This window comes from Oratosquilla oratoria, chromosome 42 (assembly GCF_046742065.1).
Source record: "Oratosquilla oratoria isolate Oo_2021 chromosome 42, ASM4674206v1, whole genome shotgun sequence".
In the NCBI taxonomy this organism is placed as follows: Eukaryota; Metazoa; Arthropoda; class Malacostraca; order Stomatopoda; family Squillidae; genus Oratosquilla; species Oratosquilla oratoria.
Window position 1 is genome coordinate 23,422,470 of NC_134818.1, and position 21,420 is coordinate 23,443,889.

General features: G+C 45.2%; 2 protein-coding genes across 15 annotated transcripts in view; one reads left to right on the forward strand and one right to left on the reverse strand.

Annotated features, from left to right (window-relative positions):
- LOC143021448 (SLIT-ROBO Rho GTPase-activating protein 1-like) overlaps positions 1-21,420 on the reverse strand; it is a 356,550-nt gene that overhangs the window by 61,516 nt on the left and 273,614 nt on the right. For 3 of the 14 annotated variants that reach the window (XM_076178928.1, XM_076178929.1, XM_076178917.1), the window contains exon 1: positions 13,677-13,828. The exons of 3 other annotated variants lie outside the window; for them this stretch is intronic. The gene's annotated coding sequence lies outside the window, so the exon portion shown is untranslated. Of the gene's footprint in view, positions 1-13,584; positions 13,605-13,664; positions 13,878-13,989; positions 14,010-21,420 lie in introns of those variants that run through there. 8 more of the 14 variants (XM_076178925.1, XM_076178922.1, XM_076178926.1 and 5 more) reach the window with 8 other exon arrangements.
- LOC143021358 (uncharacterized) lies at positions 2,005-5,189 on the forward strand. The gene is made up of 2 exons (XM_076178794.1): positions 2,005-2,513; positions 4,505-5,189. The coding sequence occupies exons 1-2, from the start codon at positions 2,361-2,363 to the stop codon at positions 4,685-4,687; spliced, it is 336 nt and encodes a 111-aa protein (XP_076034909.1). The 5' UTR covers positions 2,005-2,360; the 3' UTR covers positions 4,688-5,189.

The window sequence follows — 21,420 nt, forward strand, 5'->3', positions numbered from 1 at the left end:
CCTGGCTACGGGATGCCCAATTACCGACATCTACTGACAAATCATTGCACACACACAACGGCTACAACCGCGCAGCTCACGCGTTGCAGTGTCATTACAAGAGCGGAAAAAAAATTATGACGACTGCACCCCTCCATAGTCACATAGTAACGACCATCAAACTCTCACAACCAAAACAACCCCTCTATACCACCACTACCACCACCACCACCGCCGTCGTTGCAGCCACTCCCCCCCCCCACCATCCCCGCCGCCCCACGACACGCCAAAGCGGCGCCAGTAGAGACCGAAGGAAAGATGTTTCTTTTTTTCTTTTTCACGTACATGTTTAACCGTCACTCTTCCCCTTCCCCTTCCACTTCCCCCATCCCCACCCCACACCCCCACACTTTTCTGTCCCCTCCACCACTTTCGCACTTCATGATGCTCCAAACTGCCAATCAACATAATTTCGCGGTACCGACATGACATCATCACCTCGTCTACACAGCGACTCGACGTCATCAACTTGTCTACAAAGCAACCTGACGTCATCAACTTGTCTACAAAATGACCAGATGTCATCAACTTGTCTATAAAGCGATTTGACATCATCACCTTGTCTACAAAGTGATCTGACGTCATCAACTTGTCTACAAAGCAACCTGCCGTCTTCATTTTGTCTACAAAGCGACCTGACTCCACCAAGTTGTCTACAGAGCGACTTGACGTCACCATCTTGCTTACAAAGTGACCTGATGTCATAAAGTTGTCTATAAAGCTTCTTGACGTCATCATCTTATCTACAAAACGACCTGACGTCATCACTTTGTCTGCACAGTGAACTGACGTTATGTGATGGTTTAGTCTACAAAGCGACCTGACATCATCCCCTTGCCTACACAGCGACTTGACGTCATCACCTTGTCTACACAGTGACTTTACGTTACGATTTTAGCCAACCATGATTCTAAGACATTGCACCAATCTCTAATCCCTTCTGTATCATGCAGCTCTTTTTCTATTTATTCTCGGTAACATTAAACTCTATGGCACCCTAACAGTAGTAAAAGAGGTTATTAGTACCTACATTGACCCCTTTCGCACTAGGCGATACTTCTTTATTCTAGTTGCCCCCCAGACTATTTTATTCATCTTTTTGGCACTCCACTGGTAGCTATATGGGTGGGTCCTGTGGACCACCAAAGTTACATGGCACCCTCCCCGCCGACTTGGTCTCCAGTTCCTCCCCTCTCACTCACCCACACTAACTCGGTCGCCTAGCTCATGGCAGCTGCATGATCCCCTTGTCCTAGGGCGACACGTCAGTGTGCGAATTACAGCCTGTTAGCTGCATGAATCAGCGGACAGCTACATACATATCATCATCTCCGGAACATGAATATCAACAGAGTCTCATAAGCACGTGCAAATAGGGCATCAAGGCAACGTGTACTGCTTGGAGGGACGTATGTGCAAACAAGGTCGATGGAATGTGTTTGTTTACAGAGACCGGGAAAACATGAAAGTAAACAATGAATTGTGTATCCATCGTATACCCTTTCAATGCATTTTTAGTGCAAACAACATCAAATGTTCCTATTTACATCGTCGACGAAACACAAACGTAAATGAAATCGACGTAATGTGCACACAACGTCCAGTAAGCAAACAACATGTACGAAAAAAATGTAAACAACGTCGACACATACGTAAACGACTTCGACGACGTAAAACGCCGGCGCTACGTAAACAAACGCGGACCAAGTCATATGTGTTCACCAAGTCCACGAAACCGACGCGCGCAAACAAACTACCTTCGCCGCCGCCACCACCGCATCCTCCACTCGCTCTCCTAAACCGCGACACATTTATCTCGACATGATAAACCAACATAAACCCCTCTCTCAACACATGATATACTAGCATACCCACACTCTAAATGATATATTGCCACCCCCCCCCTCTCTCTCTCTCTCTCTCCTCTCTCTCACGAAATCCATGCACTTCCCAAATCACAAACCAATTTAGAATTGTATTATATATATATATATGTTATATATTCATAACCACGATACACAACTTTAACTTTCTCCAGGGCAGAAATGCACGTTCAACTGATCCCGTGTTTTTTTTTTCTGCCACAGAAGTATCCTTTCCCGAAATTGTGGCGAGTAATGGAATCATCTAGGAAAATCTACTCTGCCAGAAATAATGATCAATTGCTATGCAGGTGCGCGACAACCTGAGGAATGGGTGTGATGCCAAGGCCAAAAGATAAAAATATAAGCAAATAAGTAAATAAATTATTAAATTACAAGTAACAGACGACAATAACTCAAGTATACACAAGCACTATCAAGTTCAGTACATGATAAAGGATGAAAGGAGGAGAAAGAAGAGAAAATAGAGAAAGAAAAAAGAAAGGAGAAAATAGAAAAACAGAAAGAGGGAAGAAAAGGGAAAGAAAAGAGAAGGAAGAAAAGAGAAGTGAAGAGAAAGAGAAAGTAGAGAGAAGAGAAAAAGAAGAAATAAAAAGAGACGAGATAGAAGAGAACAGAAGATAAAGAGTAAAGAAAAAATAAGGAGCAAGAGCATAAAGAAACAAAGAAAGAGATAATTAGAAAAAAAGAGAGCCTATGAAACACGGACCAAACCACTGTACAAACTCCATCAGCACCTGACAAGCCGCCAGCATATCCTACTTCCTCCAGACGACGACGATCTCAAGAACGTTATGGGAAATGACAGAAAAAAAAGAGGAAGAAGACACGGGGGCTCCGAGAGGGCGATAAGCCTTGCTCCCTTTCGACACCTCATAAAACACGGCGCCCTCTCCAAACAGGGCCGAACTGCTCTCAAAACACAACCAAACTCATACCCGTGGCCAGCCGACGCCTCTGTGCCAGCGAAGCAATATATCGGCAGACAGTAGCGCTCTCTTCTCTCGTGCTCTTCTCTCCCTCCCTCCCTCATTCTCTCTCTCTCTCTCTCTCTCTCTCTCGTATATATAAATCATGTATATACACACATAAGATAAGAAGAGAACATAAGAGAGGAAGATAGGAAAAGTTTGAATGTGTTTGAGATGAAATGCCTGAGAAGTATGGTGGGGGTTACTAGGCTAGACACAGTGAGAAACAAGGAGTTGAGGAGGAGAGCGGGGGTGAAAAGGAAGTTGGGAGATAGGGTTGATGAAAGAGTATTGGGATGGTTTGGACACATGGAATGAATGAGTGAAGAAAGATTAGTAAAAGAGGTGTGAGAGGCAGAGGTGGAGGAAGTGAACATGAGGGGGCGACCAAGGATGAGATGGATGGATGGATGGAGTAAAAGGGGCATTGGGAAAGAGGGGAATGTCTGTTGAGACAGGAAGGGAGAAGACAGAAGATAGGGGCGAGTGGAGAATGGATGATGCTGTGATGCATGGATAGGAGTGGATGGGGAAGGGGGTGAGAGAGTATGTGTGAATGATATATTGACACAGCCTGAATGATATATTGACGCAGCCCAGTCTTTTCTTTTTCTGCATGAGGGGGCAGATTAAATGAAGCGGCCTTCCCGTGGATGTGCAATGTTTTGTTGCATTGCTTCTGACCCAGGGCAATGGGCGAGATGCAGGGATGACCAATCATCCAGGAGGAGCCAAGAAAAGAGGGAGTGAGGGAGGGGTGGTGGATGGGAGTGGAGTATGTGGGGGGTGAAATGGGTGGGAATGGATTTATGCCTTTGACTTTGGCTACCTCCCTTGTAAGCTGGGAAAAGTCCTTGATATGTGTATGTATGTATGTATGTATGTATGTATACAGTATATACACATACACGTACTGTACTGTATAAGAAGGCAGAGGTGAGGAAATGTGGGAGGAAGCGTAATGCGAGTTTTTGAGGTTCGAAATGTGAGAAGACAGGAAAGAGGAGGAGGAAGAACAGGAGGAGGGGATGGAGCAGGGGAGTTGAAATTATTATTAGCCTTGTGGGTAGGGAGAAAATTAGTCCCAGACACTCTCATTTTTGTTTTGAGAGTTGGATAAACCCGCTAGTGATGGTCACGCAGACGGAGCTTCCAAACCACCACTTCCTGGGAAAAAACGCTGTAGACAAAAAGCGCGCACGCGCGCACACAGGCTCACGTTACAGACACTTGCACTAGCCCCCATGATAAAGCATAACTATAGCTAGTGTTGCATTATCATAATGTTGTTTTAAAAAGTATATCAAGAGAATTACAGTGGGACGAAATATATTAACATGTTTACATAACCATGTCAGAGCATGAAGAGGAAGAGGAAGAGGAAGAAGAGGGAAGTGGAAGAGTAGGAGGGGGAGGAGTAGGAGGAGGAGGAGGCGGAGAGAGAGGAGGAGGAGGTGGAGAGAGAGGAGGAGGTGGAGGGAGAGAGAGGAGGGAGAGGAGGAAGAGGGGAGGGAGAAGATGAGGAGGATAATAAGAAAGAAGAAGAAGAAGAAGAAGAAGAAGAAGAAGAAGAAGAAGAAGAAGAAGAAGAAGAAGAAGAAGAAGAAGAAGAAGAAGAAGAAGAAGAAGAAGAAGAAGAAGAAGAAGAAGAAGAAGAAGAAGAAGAAGAAGAAGAAGAAGAAGAAGAAGAAGAAGAAGAAGAAGAAGAAGAAGAAGAAGAAGAAGAAGAAGGAAGAACAATGGGAATGCTTCGTAGACTTTGAATACGTGTATGAACGTGACAACCTGCGGTAATGCTGCCGCCGCCCGCCACGTCCACGACCTTCCCCAACGACGCCGCTTTGCAATGGAAATGCCCAAACACTTTCAGATCCTAAGAGCTATCCCCATCCCCTCCCTCACACACGCACACACACAAAGGTGCTTGAAGGACCTCAATAACCATAGTTTTCTGTATAACTTCATCTACAACTGGAAAAACATGAAAGAGGAACTAGTCGAATGAAATAATAATAGCAATATTAACAATAGCAATAATAACAATAATAAAAATATTCATTTGAAGTCAGCATTGACTTATTGAGACCGACGGGGCCCCATGAGCGTGGCTTTTTTCCTGTTTATTTAGGGAAAAACAAACAAATACAAGCGCGCGCACGCACACACACACACACACACACACACACACACACACACACACACACACACACCACTATCAGGGGCCGTGACAAGGTAGACGAGGCTCTTTGAGCGCGGGCACCCGTTACTAGGCCTTGTACCCTTGACTTGTTCAACATGTTCGGCCTCCTCGGGTACACACACGTACACACGCACGCACACGTGCAGTTATGCACGTACACATGTTAATGCCACACACTAACCCTTCCCGTGTGTATGTATATATATATATATATATATATATATATATATATATATATATATATATATATATATATAATATATATATACACACATATGTGTGTGTGTGTGTGTGTGTGTGTGTGTGTGAGAGAGAGAGAGAGAGAGAGAGAGAGAGAGAGAGAGAGAGAGAGAGAGAGAGACTTGTCCTTGTACCTTCCCCAGAACCTTTCCTTGTTCTCATTTTATAGTCACCTTCTTCATGCTCGCTTAGGAGCCCCGGGGCTGAAATAATTATCCCTAGAAGAAGCATAATATAAGAAACCATGTACACGACAGACGACGATCGCAAAAGATGTCCACGAACCTAATAAATGAAATACATTATCAAGTGGAAGATCCCAAATAAATGAACAAGCAAACATGAACATAAATTAATAAATAATAGATAAATAAATAATAGATAAATAAATAATTTAATCAATAAAAAAAAATCCTTATACAAATGAAAACATACGCAGACCCTCTGATGTGCCACGTGTCAAGCATGCCACAAGCGTGTCACGTACTCCTCCTGCCGGGACCTCCTTTGGCACCACAGGACAAGCCCTGGTACCACACACGAAGGCACACTTCCTACGCACAGGTTTAACTGACACTGATGCCCGAACTGAGCGTATAGGAGCTCCGGTTCATGTTGTTCAAGCCGCACGTTCAACCATAACTGTCAGTTTTAACTGTGTGTGTGTGAGGTGAGTCTTCGTCTCAGGTTTTGTATATCCAGGCCTGACAGACACCTTCCGCCATCCCGACCCAATGCACTTGGTCCTCTCATTTACGCCTTTGCCTTGAGCCACATAATAGACCCCCTTTGCTCCAAGTCTTCGTTACAAACTCCACACACTTTTCACAACCCATTACCCTTGTTTCTCTAATCATTCCCCTTTTTTCACAACCCCCTCCCAACTTTGCACACTCCACCTATTCACTGCACACAAATTATTCTAATTCCATCCCTACCAAATAAGGTCTCGTATCAATAGTAGATTTTACATTTTCTTCTTTTTCTTCTTCAAAAAAAAAAAAAAATCCTGCTGACCCTTCCCCCCCACCCCCCACCCCTCTCTCTCTCTCTTGTGTAAGCGTTCTTGCTTCAACAGGGTTCCCTTCAAGGTCCGACACTTGCCATATATGGTCAATCTGAGCGATGCTTTCGCACATCCGCACGCACGCGCGCGCGCACACACACACACACACACACACACACACACACACACACACACACACACACACACATATGGCGGATGCCTGCTGCCTCCCCCCCCCCCCCGCCCTCCACTCCTCCTTCCACTGCCAAATGCGACTTAAAAGTCACAGCCTGGATGGCGCCAGGCGATCTCATTCAACTAAAGGGGTAGATATGGAGGGTGAGGGAGGGGGAGGAAAGGGGGGAGGAAGGGGGTAGAGAGGGGGAGTTTGGGAAGAGGGTGGGGAGGAGGGAAGGAGGGGGAAGGAGGGGGTGGGGAAGGAAAGTGAAGGAGGTGGGTGAGAGAGGAGAAGGAGGGTGGAGGTTAGGGAGGAGGGTGAGTTAGGAGGGTGAGGGAGAAGGGGTTCAAGGACGCCACTGCCCTTCAGGTCACCCCCCCCCAATACCCCCACCCTCTCCCCTACCCCGAAGGAACCCGATTAACTGTATCGGCACCTGCGGCAGCGCTCCGTCGGGTACGAAGGTCGACTTCGTCAGGAGTCGAGGCAGCGGCGGGTCGGGTCGCGGCGAGCGCGCGCGCGCGCGTGTGTGTGTGGGGGGGGGGGGGCACGACTAGGTCTTTCTTCCCATTCTGGTTACGACAGGAGCGCCCGAAACAGTTCCCAGGAACGGTTCGCCTGTGACGCCACTTCTTCGTTATAGTAAGATAATAAAATAAACCCAACAAAAATAGAAAATAACAATGAAAGCAATAGGCCAAACGATAGAATAAAGAAAATTAACAAAACGGTAACAGCAACAACAATAATGATAATGATAACAATAATAATAATAGCAATAGTGATATAAATAACAATAATAATAATGATAATAATAATAACTAATAATAGTAATACATATATTAAAAGGTCCCCTCCTACAAAAGTAATTAATAACAACAATAGCAACAATAATAACTGCACGACATCCAAGCAAATAAATAAAATAGAATCAAAGATACCCTACTAGTCCCCTAAAACGTTTACAGAAATGACAACAAGGATTCTCATTTCTACATATTTATTTGTTTATTGATTTCTATTTTTCACTTATATATTTATATACTTATCAATCTATTTTTGCTGGGCTGGCACCCGTCCAGGTACGATGGAACCGATCCAGGAACCCATAGGACATCAAACCAACACGCTATCCACCACACTATATCCACCTCTCGCCCCCGAAGTAACAGAGTTGTGACAGTCTGCTGGTTTAAGTAGTCAGGTCGCGTCGTCATCGTCTTCCTTTTTTTTTTTTTTTTCGTGGTTTGGGTGGATGGTAGCCGCTCGAACCTCAACCTTACAGATTCGGAACATTTCCCACATGAATGCAGGAGACGGTGTCCACGCTATAGCCACATCAGTGACGATACCCGGAGGAGGAAGCTGATGCATCACACAGCGATGTCACCAGGTAACCTCAGGTCCGAGGAGAGGAGTGGTCGGAATGGATGCCCTTCCTAACCTCCTCGCCACGGCCAAGATTCGAACACACGCCCGAAAAATCGCGTCTCGTGGCTTACGAAGGTTCGACTCTGACCGAAAGAGGTCACGCCAGGAGTCGCTTAGCTGTAGTCAAGTTCCGTCGTCACCTTGGCCCGGTCGTCGAAGTCAGCGGGAGCGGTTGGGAATCGAACGAACGCGAGATTTGCTCCAGATATGGTAAGAAATCAAAGTCATTGCATGGCAACTGCATGAGAGAGAGAGAGAGAGAGAGAGAGAGAGAGAGAGAGAGAGAGAGAGAGAGAGAGAGAGAGAGAGAGAAAGAGGGAGAGAGAGAGTCTCTGGGCGGTCTAAACAACATACAGTGCCCCCTCCGCCCTTTCCCCCAATGGATTTACCGAGAAATACCCCTCCCCCTCCCTCCCTCCCTCCCTCCCACACCCTCAGCCCTGTTACAGACATCAGAAGAAGCTGACACAGATCGACGGACATGACACGGACGTCTTGTCTTCGTGTCTGACACGTCACAGAGGGGAAGCACATGTCACTTCCTATCTGCAGCAGGCGCGCGGGTGACGCGTCGCACACAAGGGTGTCCGTGTGTGCCGCTGAGAAGGCGTGACCCCCGGACCAGGCTGCCACCAGGGTCCTGTGTGGGACGACGTGGTCTCAGGGTCGAGCCCGCTTCACACGGTCCCACCCCTGCGCCCCCCCCCCTCTTCGCCAGCGACGCCGAGTATGAGCTGATTTTCATTTATCCTCTATGCCGCCAGACGATTTTATTCAGTTTGCGTGCGTGCGTGCGTGCATGCGTGTGTGTGTGTGTGTATGTAGGGTAAAGGCACTTATGAAGTATTGATTCACTTCCGTCTTTAAGGAGATGGAGAGAGAGAGAGAGAGAGAGAGAGAGAGAGAGAGAGAGGGAGAGAGAGAGAGAGAAGAGAGGGAGAGAGAGAGACAGAGATGGCAACCAATACATTACCGCAAGCTACATTTCTGAACGGTTGTGATGCTGGTGCCTCACAAAAATAAACAAACACAAAAGATAAACAAATAAAGTAAAATCCAATTAATCCCGCTTCTACCCTGTGACGAAGAACACACCTTTGTGTAAAACCCACAAACCCCAGCCTAGTTCCCCACACCCACCCACACCCACCCGGAGGGATGAAGGGCGTGCATCTATGGGCGGAGACCCCTCACGGTAGCAACTGGATCTTCTCTAACAAGGCGGAGACATGGCCAGCTGACAGCGGGTCTTTGTCCCTCACCCCCCGTCCCGTCCCGTCACCCTCACCCTCACCCCCACCCACACCCTCCTCCGAGGCCATCTTGGTTCCCACGTAGAGCAAAGCCAAGCTAGCTCACCCACTCGTTTCTCGTATTGCCAACAAAGAACACTCGCTCCTCCCCCCACCCCCACCCCAACACACACACACACGCTTGCTCCCATTTGCCAAGCCCACCTGACCCCCTTCCGTGAAGTGTGACACTTTTTCTTTTAAACCCAGGCTGCCGTCAGGAGATTTTATTAATATACGTGGCAGCCCCCATCCCCCACCCCCTCAGTAACAAAAGGGTTCGGCTCCTTTCACACGTACCGACTTTTCGCCGTGCGTCGTCCACGAAACAAGGGCGTGTTCTCAAATAACCATGGGTGTGTCTATGGACGCTTTCACACGTGGTCGTGACGTGTCAAAGAATCTATAAACACCAATGGTTATCTGAGAGCACGACGTCGTGTCGTGGACGGCCCACGGTGAAAAGTCGATACGTGTGAAACGAAACTTACTGCATTTCTCGCTTTTACACCCTCCCCTACAGGATGGCATATTACTTTCGTCACAACAATCGTATGGCTCTTTCATTCATGTCCGTGACATTCCTCTCGGCAATGAAGGGGTTGATACTTTCAACACTGCGGCAAACTTGAAGGATTTTGTCCTGGCGAAGGACAACAGGCGGTTCTCTTCAGCCAAAGGGCTCTCGGTCGAGGCATCAAATCACCTGACGACGTCTTTCGCCGCATGGAAGGACGTAGCAGGACTCGATGTGACACGGAATGAGAGAGAGAGAGAGAGAGAGAGAGAGAGAGAGAGAGAGAGAGAGAGAGAGAGAGAGAGAGAGAGAGAAAGGGAGAGAGAGAGAGAGAGAGAGAGAGAGAGAGAGAGAGAGAGAGAGAGAGAGAGAGAGAGAGAGAGAGAGAGAGAGAGAGAGAGAGAGAGAGAGAGAGAGGGAGAGGGAGAGAGGGAGATAGAGATAGAGAGAGCGAAAAAGAGAAAGAGAAAGAAAGAGCGATCGAGAGAGAGGGAGAGAAAGAGGGGGGAGAGAGAGAGAGAGGGAGGGAGAGAGAGAACAACAAAGACAGCAAAGGAGAAGAGAAAATGGAGAGAATGTAATGTGAACACAAGAGGAGGCAAAGGAGAGAATGAGAAGAGATAATGAGATTAGAGAGGAGTAAGAGAGCAGCAACGAACCTCTGCCCACATTCTACGCTCACTTGACCTCGCCACTAACACCCTCTTCCTTCTAAGCAATGTAAATAAACAAATAAAATAAATAAATATAAAAAATAACGTACCATGACCACAACTTTATACAAATCAAACCCGACCCAATCTGCTACAACTCCAACAGGAAGGACAGAATCTCATACCCGGAAACCATCACGCTCTTATATCCCCAACCTGTAAATACAACCCAACACCAATAACAGGCAGCACAACATCACAAATTTGAACAACTATGCACAGGACTAGAGCCCCATATTAAGAATGGTGTCTTAGATCTTCGAAATAAGACCCCTTTAGGGAAGGAATGGGAAGGGAAGGGAAAGGGAAGGGAAAGTGAAGGGAAAGGGAATGGAGATGAATGGGAAAGGGAAGGGAAGGGAAAGATAAAGGAGAGGGGAAAAGAGAGGGATAGGAAAGGGAAAGGGGTCCGTTCTTTAGAATCAAGAACTGGCTTGACGCTGGTTAAAACAAAATTGTTGTGGTGGGTTGCTAAGCCAGTAGGTCACCACAACCTCGTTTCAGTGGCAATTCCTGGCGCGGCACTTGATCCCGCCGGCGCGCGCTCCCTGGCAGGAGCTCGTAACAGCAACAAGGACGGCCGCACACGGCGTCCATCAGCAACCGAACACGCCCCTTCTACATGTGACTAAAGCCTACGTCACCCTTGCTCTTTCTTCAGAACTCTGCCTCGTGCATGATTTAGTGCATGGCCACTGTGAAGGGAAGTCTTTGCATACGGAAGACTCTTGGCTTTGGTGGGAGTGAACGTAATTATTCACGTGGTCGAGTGTCTATCGTGGCACTGACGTCGCAAGAGGACAAAACAGGATACTCTTGCTTCACTAAGCCTCAACTCTTTCATTGGGGAAAACAGTTCATGTGGTATACTCTGCCTTTTGCAAGGGGGGTGTCACGTTATTATTTTTACTTTTTTCATAAAACTAGAGCACTTTAAAGAGGGTATCTATTGAGTACCTAGTGGGTATCTGGTGGGTATGTAGTATCTACAGAGTATCTGGCGTCATCAGAGTACAGTTGGCAACGTTTCCGCGTGGCCCATCTCTTCGTGCATTATGAACGATGTGGCACCAGCGCGCACGTTCAAGTGCAAATGTGAAATGTGGAAACAGCGCATGTGTTTCGCAAATGCGAAATGAAAATATTACACTTCACTTTCTGCAATCCTTGTATATAGAACAACAAAGAACGAAACTGACTTCCTACTGGGAGACAAAAGCAACATCGTCAGACTGTTACTGATAAGGCATAGATAGTCCCATTGAATGGTAGGTTGCAGAGTAATTCGATTTCAAGGCTGACAGAAACAAACCAGTCGTCGAAAAGAAGATAAGCCTTGTGAAGTTAAAGGATAAAAAGACACATGGAGAACAAAAACAGACCTAAAGCCTTAAGAAATAACGAAGACAACATCGAAATTATGAATCAAAATTATAGAATATTATTACGAACTTAAAAAAAGGCAGAAAAAAGAAAAGAGGAAAAGAAGCACAGATCATATAGAGGGAACTATTCTGAAAGGTAAACAACATTAAACCGACACAGAAGACTGCTTTAGGGAGACAGCAGATATCTTTGAAGGATAGTAATCGAGACATTTTTATCTGCATAGAGAAAATGGTTAAAAGAGAAGAATTTAACCAATAGTTTTACTCTTCGAACTCTACAGTTTAGTCATTAAATCCATGTAAACTTTAGTAATGCATCAAAAGTTACGAGTAAAGGAGTATGCTAAAAAAAATAGCACATCGAAAGAAACAGAGTTAACTGTAGATTAGCTTAACCATATATTCACTGTATACACAAGAAAAACGTGCCTGAGTTATGGTAGAATGCAATAATGAGCTTAGTTAAAAAAAAAAAAAAAATACTTTCGTAATTATCGACCGATTAGATTGTTATCAAATGTACACCAAATGTTTTCCAAGATTCTTATATATATACATATATATATATATATATATATATATATATATGCATATATATACACATATATATACATATATATATATATATATTACACCCACACCCACGATTCCATGACCAAGAACGCTGTTGCCACATCTAAGGACCCGGTGGTTGACGCGGAAGTAGAGCCAACTGTACTGTGCATGTGCCACTCCTTCAACTCTCTCCTCACCAGGGAGAGTTGGGGCGACCCTCGCCGTCACAGACTTTATTACCCCATACAAGTTGGCACGCTTAGTGCTAGCGTGTCACTCCCGAGTCTGCGTGCCACGGAGAATGAGTCTGAAGGAAATACAAAGGAGAACCATTTCAATGTGGAATTCCTCTACGAAAGGGTTAAGCATACGACAAGCCCAGCATGCTAACTTTTGGTCCATCAGAACCCTTGTTCATCCCATCAAGCATAACTGAATCATATCAACAAGAGACTGAATCATCGACTATCAATTTCAGCGAAAGCACAATTCATTTTGGGATCATTCTGGCATTAAATCTTCACTTCAGGGGCATTTCGGTACCCAGGAGTAACTACACACTCACTTCAGAGGCAATTTAGTCCACCGAGACCGATTCTGGAGTCAATGTGGATTGTTCTGAAATATGGCACCGAAGACTCGCTTCAGGAGGAGGGAAGATGTCACACTGAGTAGCTTCAGTGCACGAAATCACGTCACTTTGGGAAGAATTGGGGGACGATCAGTGCCCGCCTGTCGCATCACGCTAAGGCGCCTCGTGACATTACGTGGTATTCTGTTACAAAACAAACACAGCTGACCAAGCTGCTGCTACATGACAAGCAGCTGCAGTCTCTTAGTAAAACCGCGAAGCTGTTTGCAGCCCAGGGATACAGCAGCTCCATCCTATTCAAGAATGCAGCTGTTCTCCAACCAAGGCGTGCCAGCTGCCCATACCCAGGAAGTGGGGCAATCTCTAGCTCCCCCCTGGGTGCAATACCCACTCCCACGGGACATGGGATGGTGTGCAATACCCATCTCCCACGGGGGACGCGGTATGGTGACGCCTGACACCTGGTTCATTCGCTTGTATGGCGACACAATACACCCAGTTCACTAGCCCGTATGGTGACAATGCATGGCACCCGGTTCACTGCTCCGTACGATAACACAATACACCCGGTTCACTTGCTCGTATGGTAAGGGCAGCACGCCCGGTTCTACTCGTATGGTGACGCTTCACAATACTATTCCAATCGCTTAAACACACACATTCAAGCTTACTCGGTTCGCACACGCCCGGCAGCTGACACGCACACTTGCCTGGCGTGGGACGAGCGACTGAGCACCTGCAAGATACGACTACCCTCTCGGAAGGGTGGAGTGGGAGAGGCGAAGGGCAACAACGAGAATCCACCTCCTTAATAAGAGTAATACTCGCGCACATACACACACAGTGGAAGAACCTCGACACTGCCCAAACGCGTCCCCATGTAGTAAGCTATAAGTGACTGTGCGAGTGTGTTCGTATGTGCGTGTGTGTGTGTGTGTGTTTGTACGTTTGTGTGTGTATGACTGAGTACAGGCGCGTGCATACCCTTTCGTGACCGCGCGGTGACTAAGTCGACACGAGACTGACTCAGTGACTCAGGCTGAGGGTGGGGGGCTAGCCAGCGACCGCGCGCGTAAGCGAACAGTACAGCTGGTCGACCACGCGACGCCAAGCAAAGCGAAGCGAGCCACATGCTTGCAAGCACATAAAGAGGGATGAAGCACTGCCCTCCAAGCAAATCATAAATACAATTACTGTGGCGTATTGAGTCTAGGCCTCAACTCGTAACTACGTAAGCCTTGGTTCGGTTCCTAACAGCTCTGGTTGTCCGAGCACACGTGGGTGAAGGCTTCGGCAGAGGCTAAGCGCCTCTTGGTGTGAACTCGCCTGTATCTAGATATCGCAAAATGGGATAAAAATGTTTAAATTTCTCATCGACAGATAACGATGATATCATTGTGTGTCTATCACCGGTTACTGGGAATTGTTTCGCCACCGGTACTACCCACCGGTTAGGTTGGGTTCCAAGGGATGGTGTATACACTAATGCACGGAAACAGCAGGAATGGAGTAATCATGGGGGAAGAAAGAAACAGACTTTAGTCAGTGACTTCCACACGTGCAAAGACTCCTTTACAGTACGAAAGGTCTCGTACCTCCTCTTTTCATCCACTTTCCTCCTCCCTCCTTTTACTTTCCTCCACCTCCTCCTCTTCTTTTTTTCTTTGTTCTTTTCCACCTGCACCGTCACCTCCTGCACTGCCTCCTCTTCCCCCTCCCCCTCCTCCTCCTCCTCCTCCACTTCCTCTTCCTCCCCTTGCAGCTTTTCTTCCTGCGTCTCCCCCTCTCCTCACTTCACCTACTGTCCTTCCTTCCTCTCCTCTCTTCCCCCACACTCCTTCCTCCTCCACCACTTCCTCTTCCCTTACAGCTTTTCTTCTTGCGTTTCTTATTCTCCTCACCTCATCAACTCCCCTTCCTTCCCCTTCCCCTACTCCTACTCCTCCTCCTCCTCCTCCTCCAGCACTGAAGGAGGCAGCCTGTGCGGCGCGACCAAAAGGCGTGACAAACGAATGACTCAAGATGTTGTGACTCAAAGGACTCGAATGGACACATGCTTCGCCACCCCCTCTTGGGTCTCTGCCGCCGCTCGTTAGAATTCCTACTCCCCCCCCCCATCTCGCCTCCACCCCCAAAGACGGCACGGCACCAATTGCCTCCTCCCCCCCTATTAGCCAGTTAAGGTAATGTTAGTGCCAACCAATTTTATTCAGGTCATGAGGAGAGGTGGACTAGGAAATTGGGGTCTTGGATGCACACACACACATACATACACACACACACACACAATATATATATATATATATATATATATGTATACATATATGTATATTATATACTATATATATATATACATATATATATGTATATATGTATGTATATATATATATGTACGTATATATATAAATACATCGCCTCGTTCATCCACCCCTGTCATTCTATCTCTTACGCCTCGATACGCCCCACCTCTTCCTCTTCCTCCTCGCTTTCCTTCGTCGAGAAGAACTATTACAGGCAGTGACCCAAAGATCATCTATTTTCGCATATGGACTGAAAAACTATCGCAGACGGCAAGAACATATGTAGCTATTTTAATCTTCGAGACGCTGCATGCTGTTTGTGTTTATGTGTATGTGTGTGTGTGTGTGTGTGTGTGTGTGTGTGTGTGTGTGTGTGTGTGTGTGTGTGTGTGTGTGTGTGTGTGTGCGCGCGCAGCAATGTCTATATTTGTCCAACACTTTATAAGTTTATGGTTATTTTTTTATCTTGTGGATATGTCACGTTATATTTGTGTGCTAGATTTATCTGTAGTATTCAGTTTCTTTAATTTTCAATTTGTTTTGTTTGTTAAATGTATTGATTTATTCGTGTCTATTTTTGAATGTTATTTATTTTATTTATTTATATATTTTTTCCAAGATGTGTTTGTGTGTGTGTGTGTGTGTGTGTGTTTTATTCTCGCTGCCGCCAGGCGATTTTATTCAGCTTCTTCAACACGGTGACGCCCTTTGCAGTCTTTATTCTGGTTAACAAGCAGACAAATTCGTTCAGCTTAGAAGAACCATAATTGAGATATAATCAACTTCCCTCACGTTTCGAGACCCAATTATCTCTTATTTGTTTATCTAATTTGAATTTACTCATTTGACTTGTCGTTGGATGAAATATGTAATCAATATGCTTGTGTTACCGAAATGATGGCATGAAAAATTACCCATTTTCAATACTCAAGTCTATCCACATCTTGGAAAAAAATATATAAATAAATAAAATAACATCAAAAATTTGACACGAATAAATCAATACATTTAACAAACAAAACAATTTGAAAATTAAAGAAACTGTATACTACTATAACGTGACATATCCACAAGATAAAAAAAATAACCATAAACTTATAAAGTGTTGGACAAATATAGACATTGCTGCGCGCGCGTGCGTCCCCGTCCACCTCCTCCTCCTCCTCCTCCTCTTCTTCTTCCTCATGCTCTTCTTCACCCTCCTATGCAATAATTACAACACAAAATTCGACTTTCTCTGGCCCAAGGTAAAAGATACTTTCCACCAACGTCTGTTAACCTCAACAACAGTATATCGACGGACTTCACAGTCTCTATTTTGGTTAACGACGGATGATTTCATGTTGAAGGAGAAGCAGATGTTTAAAAACGGGGAAACGAAAATAAATGACGGTTTGTTTAACAGCCATCATTGACAAACTGGAGACCTGTTTATTGACCAAGGTTAGATTAGATGTAACTGTATCGGACAAAGAACAAGACCAAAGAATGTGTGTGTGTGTGTGTGTGTGTGTGTGTGTGTGTGTGTGTGTGTGTGTGTGTGTGTGTGTGTGTGAGTGTGTGCGTGCGCGTGTGTGTGTGTGATTCACCATGGTCTTGAATCACGTGTTGGACTCGTGATCAACAACATTTATCTTACCCGATGAGAGTTCAGAGGTAATAGACACATATGACCGATCTGTGAGTAATTCTGTGACCTTACGCACAAACACACACCCAACTTCCCGTCCAAGAAAATTGGAGTGCCATCTCGCAGCGCAGTGATACTGAAATTATTTCAGCCACAGGATTCGAACTTGGACTACCACCACTGCGACATCGAGCCGTATATGTATGTGTGTTTGTGTTATATATATATATATAATATATATAAATATATATATATATATATATATACATATATATATACATATACATATATATATACACATATATACATATATACATATATATGTATATATATATATGCATGTATATTTTATACATACATATTATTATATATATATATATATATATATAATATACATATATATGTATATATATACATACATATATCAACGAGGAAGGGGAAGCAAACGCAATTTAGTGAACAACTGTACAAACACCATAAGAGTGACCTATTGTGACAATAATTCCCAGAATTGTTCGGTCACCGCTTCCCTACCTAGTACTAATCTAATCCAATTCTTGCCAGCGTGGCTCGAAAAACCCCAATGCTGCAACAAGGCCAAAATGACAACAAATGATTGTACATAATTATGTGGTATACACAATTATATACAAACGTACATTTACCAAGAAAAGCAAAGTTGCCATTGTCGCCATACGAATATTTTTTTTTTTTTTCAATATGGTATCACGTTTGTACAAATGGGACAAATACTGAATCAAAAGTTCTGAAAAATTATTCCGAGTGTCATAATGAAGAAAAGACAAGATAAGGAGTAACTAAGGTAACAAAAACAAGAATAAGTACAAAGTGTTGGGTTGTTTCTTGTTAACATGACGACACGGCAAGGATAAAGGAAAACCGACATGACGTCATCTAAACGGCGTCACAATAAACAAGTCAACAAGAGGAGCGGGCATTGTACTTTTTGTCCAGCGGACATAATATGTTGGGCAGTAAAATTCTAACCCACATCACCGAAAAGGATAATTTTATGACACGTCAGCACGTCGGAAATTTCTCGAAAGAAATACCCAACAAAACACAGCGTCCCCTCGACCTGGCAAAGGGAAGATCGACCGCATTTATGCACCCAGCAGCTACCGGGGAGGCCGGGCCACATCATCCGAGATCCGTATGATTCACAGGGACACATTTAGGAGAATCTTCTCTTCTCATTCGCGGAAAAGACGAGAAAGATAAAAGAATGTTTGCGCGTCAAATGGCACAACTTGAGTGACTCAAACAGCTTCACAAGGGTTCCAATGATATATTACATTAACATGACTTTAATCTTCCCTAGAAAATGTCCTCGTACTTGGCATATGGCACAGGGAGAGGGAGAGGGAGAGAGAGAGAGAGAGAGAGAGAGAGAGAGAGAGAGAGAGAGAGAGAGAGAGAGAGAGAGAGAGAGAGGAAACGTAACTGAGAGTTAGCTTAATGTTGAATTATGACAACTTCAAAATGGCAGCGACCTTCACAAGAAAGGCCATACCATGCTCGAGAAGATCATAAACGAAAACATTTAATAAACTAATTGATAAAATAAGAAAACACATAACAAAAAAATAGATAAAAACTGGGTGCCAGGAAGAGAGAGGGACTGGCATCTTCCTCCCACGCGCAAATGCCAAGGCGCACTTGTTTAGTGTGTGTGTGTGTGTGTGTGTGTGTGTGTGTGTGTGTGTGTGTGTGTGTGTGTGTGTGTGTGTGTGTGTGAGAGAGAGAGAGAGAGAGAGAGAGAGAGAGATTCACCATGGTCTTGGATCACGTGTTGGACTCGTGATAGACAGCTATTACCCTCCCCAAAGAGAGCTCAGAGCTCATATATGACCGATCTATGGGTAATGCTGTGGTGACCTTACACGCGCACACAACCCCAACTCCCCGCACACGAGAGTTAGAGTAACGACCCGCAGCGCAGCGATACTGAAATTACTTCAGCCCTGGGCGAGATTCGAACCCGGACCGCCGTAAGTGTGTGTGTGTGTGTTTGTGTGTGTGTGTGTGTGTGTGTGTGTGTGTGTGTGTGCGTGTGCCTGTGAGCCAGCCAATGTGACAGCCAGCCTCCCTGCCAAGTAGCCAGGCAGTAGTGCGTCAGTCAATGAGTCAACCAGGAAGTCAACCAGTAAGTCAATCAGACAGCCGGTCACTCAATCGGTTCAGAGGTCAGTCAGCCAGCAAGCCATCTATCATCCACCCACTTAGCTAGTCATCCATCCATCCATCCATCCATCCACCCATCCATCCATCCATCCATCCGGCCACCCAGGTTGGGGGGTCATCCACGAAGAGGGTGCTCTCACCCGATATGATTCCTCCTCCTATAGAGAATGTGATGACTACAAGAGGAGGAAAGAGGAAAAAAGAGGGAGAAACAAGAGGAAGGAGGATGAAAGAGCAAGGATAAAGGAAAAACAAGGAAAGCAAAGAAAAATAACAACAACAACAAAAAAGCAGGAAGAGGAAGAAGACGGAGAAGACATGCTCCAAAGTAAACACGAGAAAGCCCAAGCACAACAATGCGTGCTTTCAGACTCCATCTATGAAAGAAACAAATAAACGGACAAATTAATAATGAAAATATACAAACAGGCGCTTAGCTCTGCCAAAACAGCAACCTTTGCCTTCAATGCTCAGGCAGCCAGGGGCAAGCTGCCATTATCACCACTGAGAATAGAACTCGGACGCTAACTCGAGAAAGAAAAGGGGCTACCGACCAACCCTCACGTGGAATTGATCAAGAAAATGGGAGAAAAATAGAATTATGAATTTCAATTGTTTTTAAGCAACCCGCAACAAACACAGTAGTTTCTTTAATGAAAACAAATTTAAGGAAAAAATTGCACTTTTTCTTATACGTTTATGCAATTAATATCTTTGTGACTTAGTGACACCCCTACGTAGCAGAGTCACGTAGTATTCTCCTGCCATTGCTAATTTCCACTTCTGCTATCCCTCCTTTCTGCTGCTTCTTAATCATTTGCATGACGTCACCTCTTGGGAGCAATATTATCCCCCGAGGATAGAAGCACTGGTTATCGCCGACGAAATATCAGTGCTCTGACTACCAAACTACTGTACTTAGTACCCCCAAGACCTTCGACAGAACCCTTGTTCTGACAAGGCCTTTGACTAAGGTCAAACACTTTGACCCGACCCCAGAAACCCCATTTCCAAACCAGAGCGTCTTCGTGAGATCCGGGAGAGGCGAAGTTGGAAAAAGGGGAGTGTGAGACACCTCTTTTTTCCGACCTCAGAGCAAATCCCTTCCTTACAGGGTGACACTTTTCCTTTCACATCCTGATTGCCGCCAGGTGATTTTTATTAACAATTTACGTGGTGTCACTTCGATCATGAAAGGGTTGGTATCTTCAACAGGAATTTCATTTATGGAAAACAAATTATTTACATAATATATTACGCTATTACACTTGTTTGTGTTTTTCGAACTTGCACCCAACAACTCTCCCTCATTCCCCTACGCCCAATCGATCACGATTTCACTCTTCCACGGCAGTTTGAGCTTATCTTTTAACTAAATGTTCTGGAAGAAACGCTGGCGCGTTGTGATACAGAGGGCGGGAATGGATTTGAGATAGCAAATATCGTTCCTTCTCAGCCTCCTGGACCGAAGACTGATGCCTGGGGTACTCCGCTTTGCTCTTTGTCAAGTGTGTGTGTGTGTGTGTGTGTGTGTGTGTGTGTGTGTGTGTACATGCGAACATCAGTCAGTCAGTCTGTCGGACTGCCTCAGACAACCCTGGTTCTGACATCATATGGTCTATGGTGGTGGCATCGTGTGTGGCGCTCCCTTTCAACTCGCCGCCAAAAGCGTTCCCGACGGAAACAGTTTGTTCTTTCACTGGCCAAGTCCCGCGGTCTTTCAAGTTGCGGCGGCGGCGACCTGCAGGGTGACCTAAGGTCAAGAGGCCGTTAAAACAAGTTCCCCCCCCCATTCGGAATAAGTGGAAGTAATACGCATTCTAGGCCCAACCCTAGTCTGCGCCCCTTCCAATCCCCCTCCTCTCACTTGAATAAAATCATCTAAAGCCAGCCAGAATAAAATTTGATGAACACCACGAGACTGAAGACCTGGATAGAATACAATACCCAGCAGTCAATGGGCGAGTATTGCAATAGGATCAAGACAGTCTGGATGACGACGACAACGATGAACACACCACGAACACCGGCAAAATAAATAAATAAATAAATAAATGCAACAACACACAACACCTGCACAAACCCTGACTCAGCCTCGCACCTGATCTACACAGTCGCAGCCTAAGCGCAAGACTACAAACGATGGTATTCGTACATTCTAAATTGACGTGTAATAATCCTGCAAAAATAAGAACATAACATTGATAGTAATGCCACCATGACAACAGTAAACATAAAAATAATAACAAAATAAAAATATATCGCCTCTTTTCACGTAGA

What these genes read in the sequence shown, in the direction of transcription:
- LOC143021358 (XM_076178794.1), top strand. Translation starts at nt 2,361, where the DNA reads ATGAAAGGAGGAGAAAGAAGAGAAAATAGAGAAAGAAAAAAGAAAGGA. An exon ending in GAAGAGAAAAAGAAGAAATA is followed by an intron (nt 2,514 to 4,504) that starts AAAAGAGACGAG and finishes AAGAAGAAGAAG; the next exon opens with AAGAAGAAGAAGAAGAAGAA.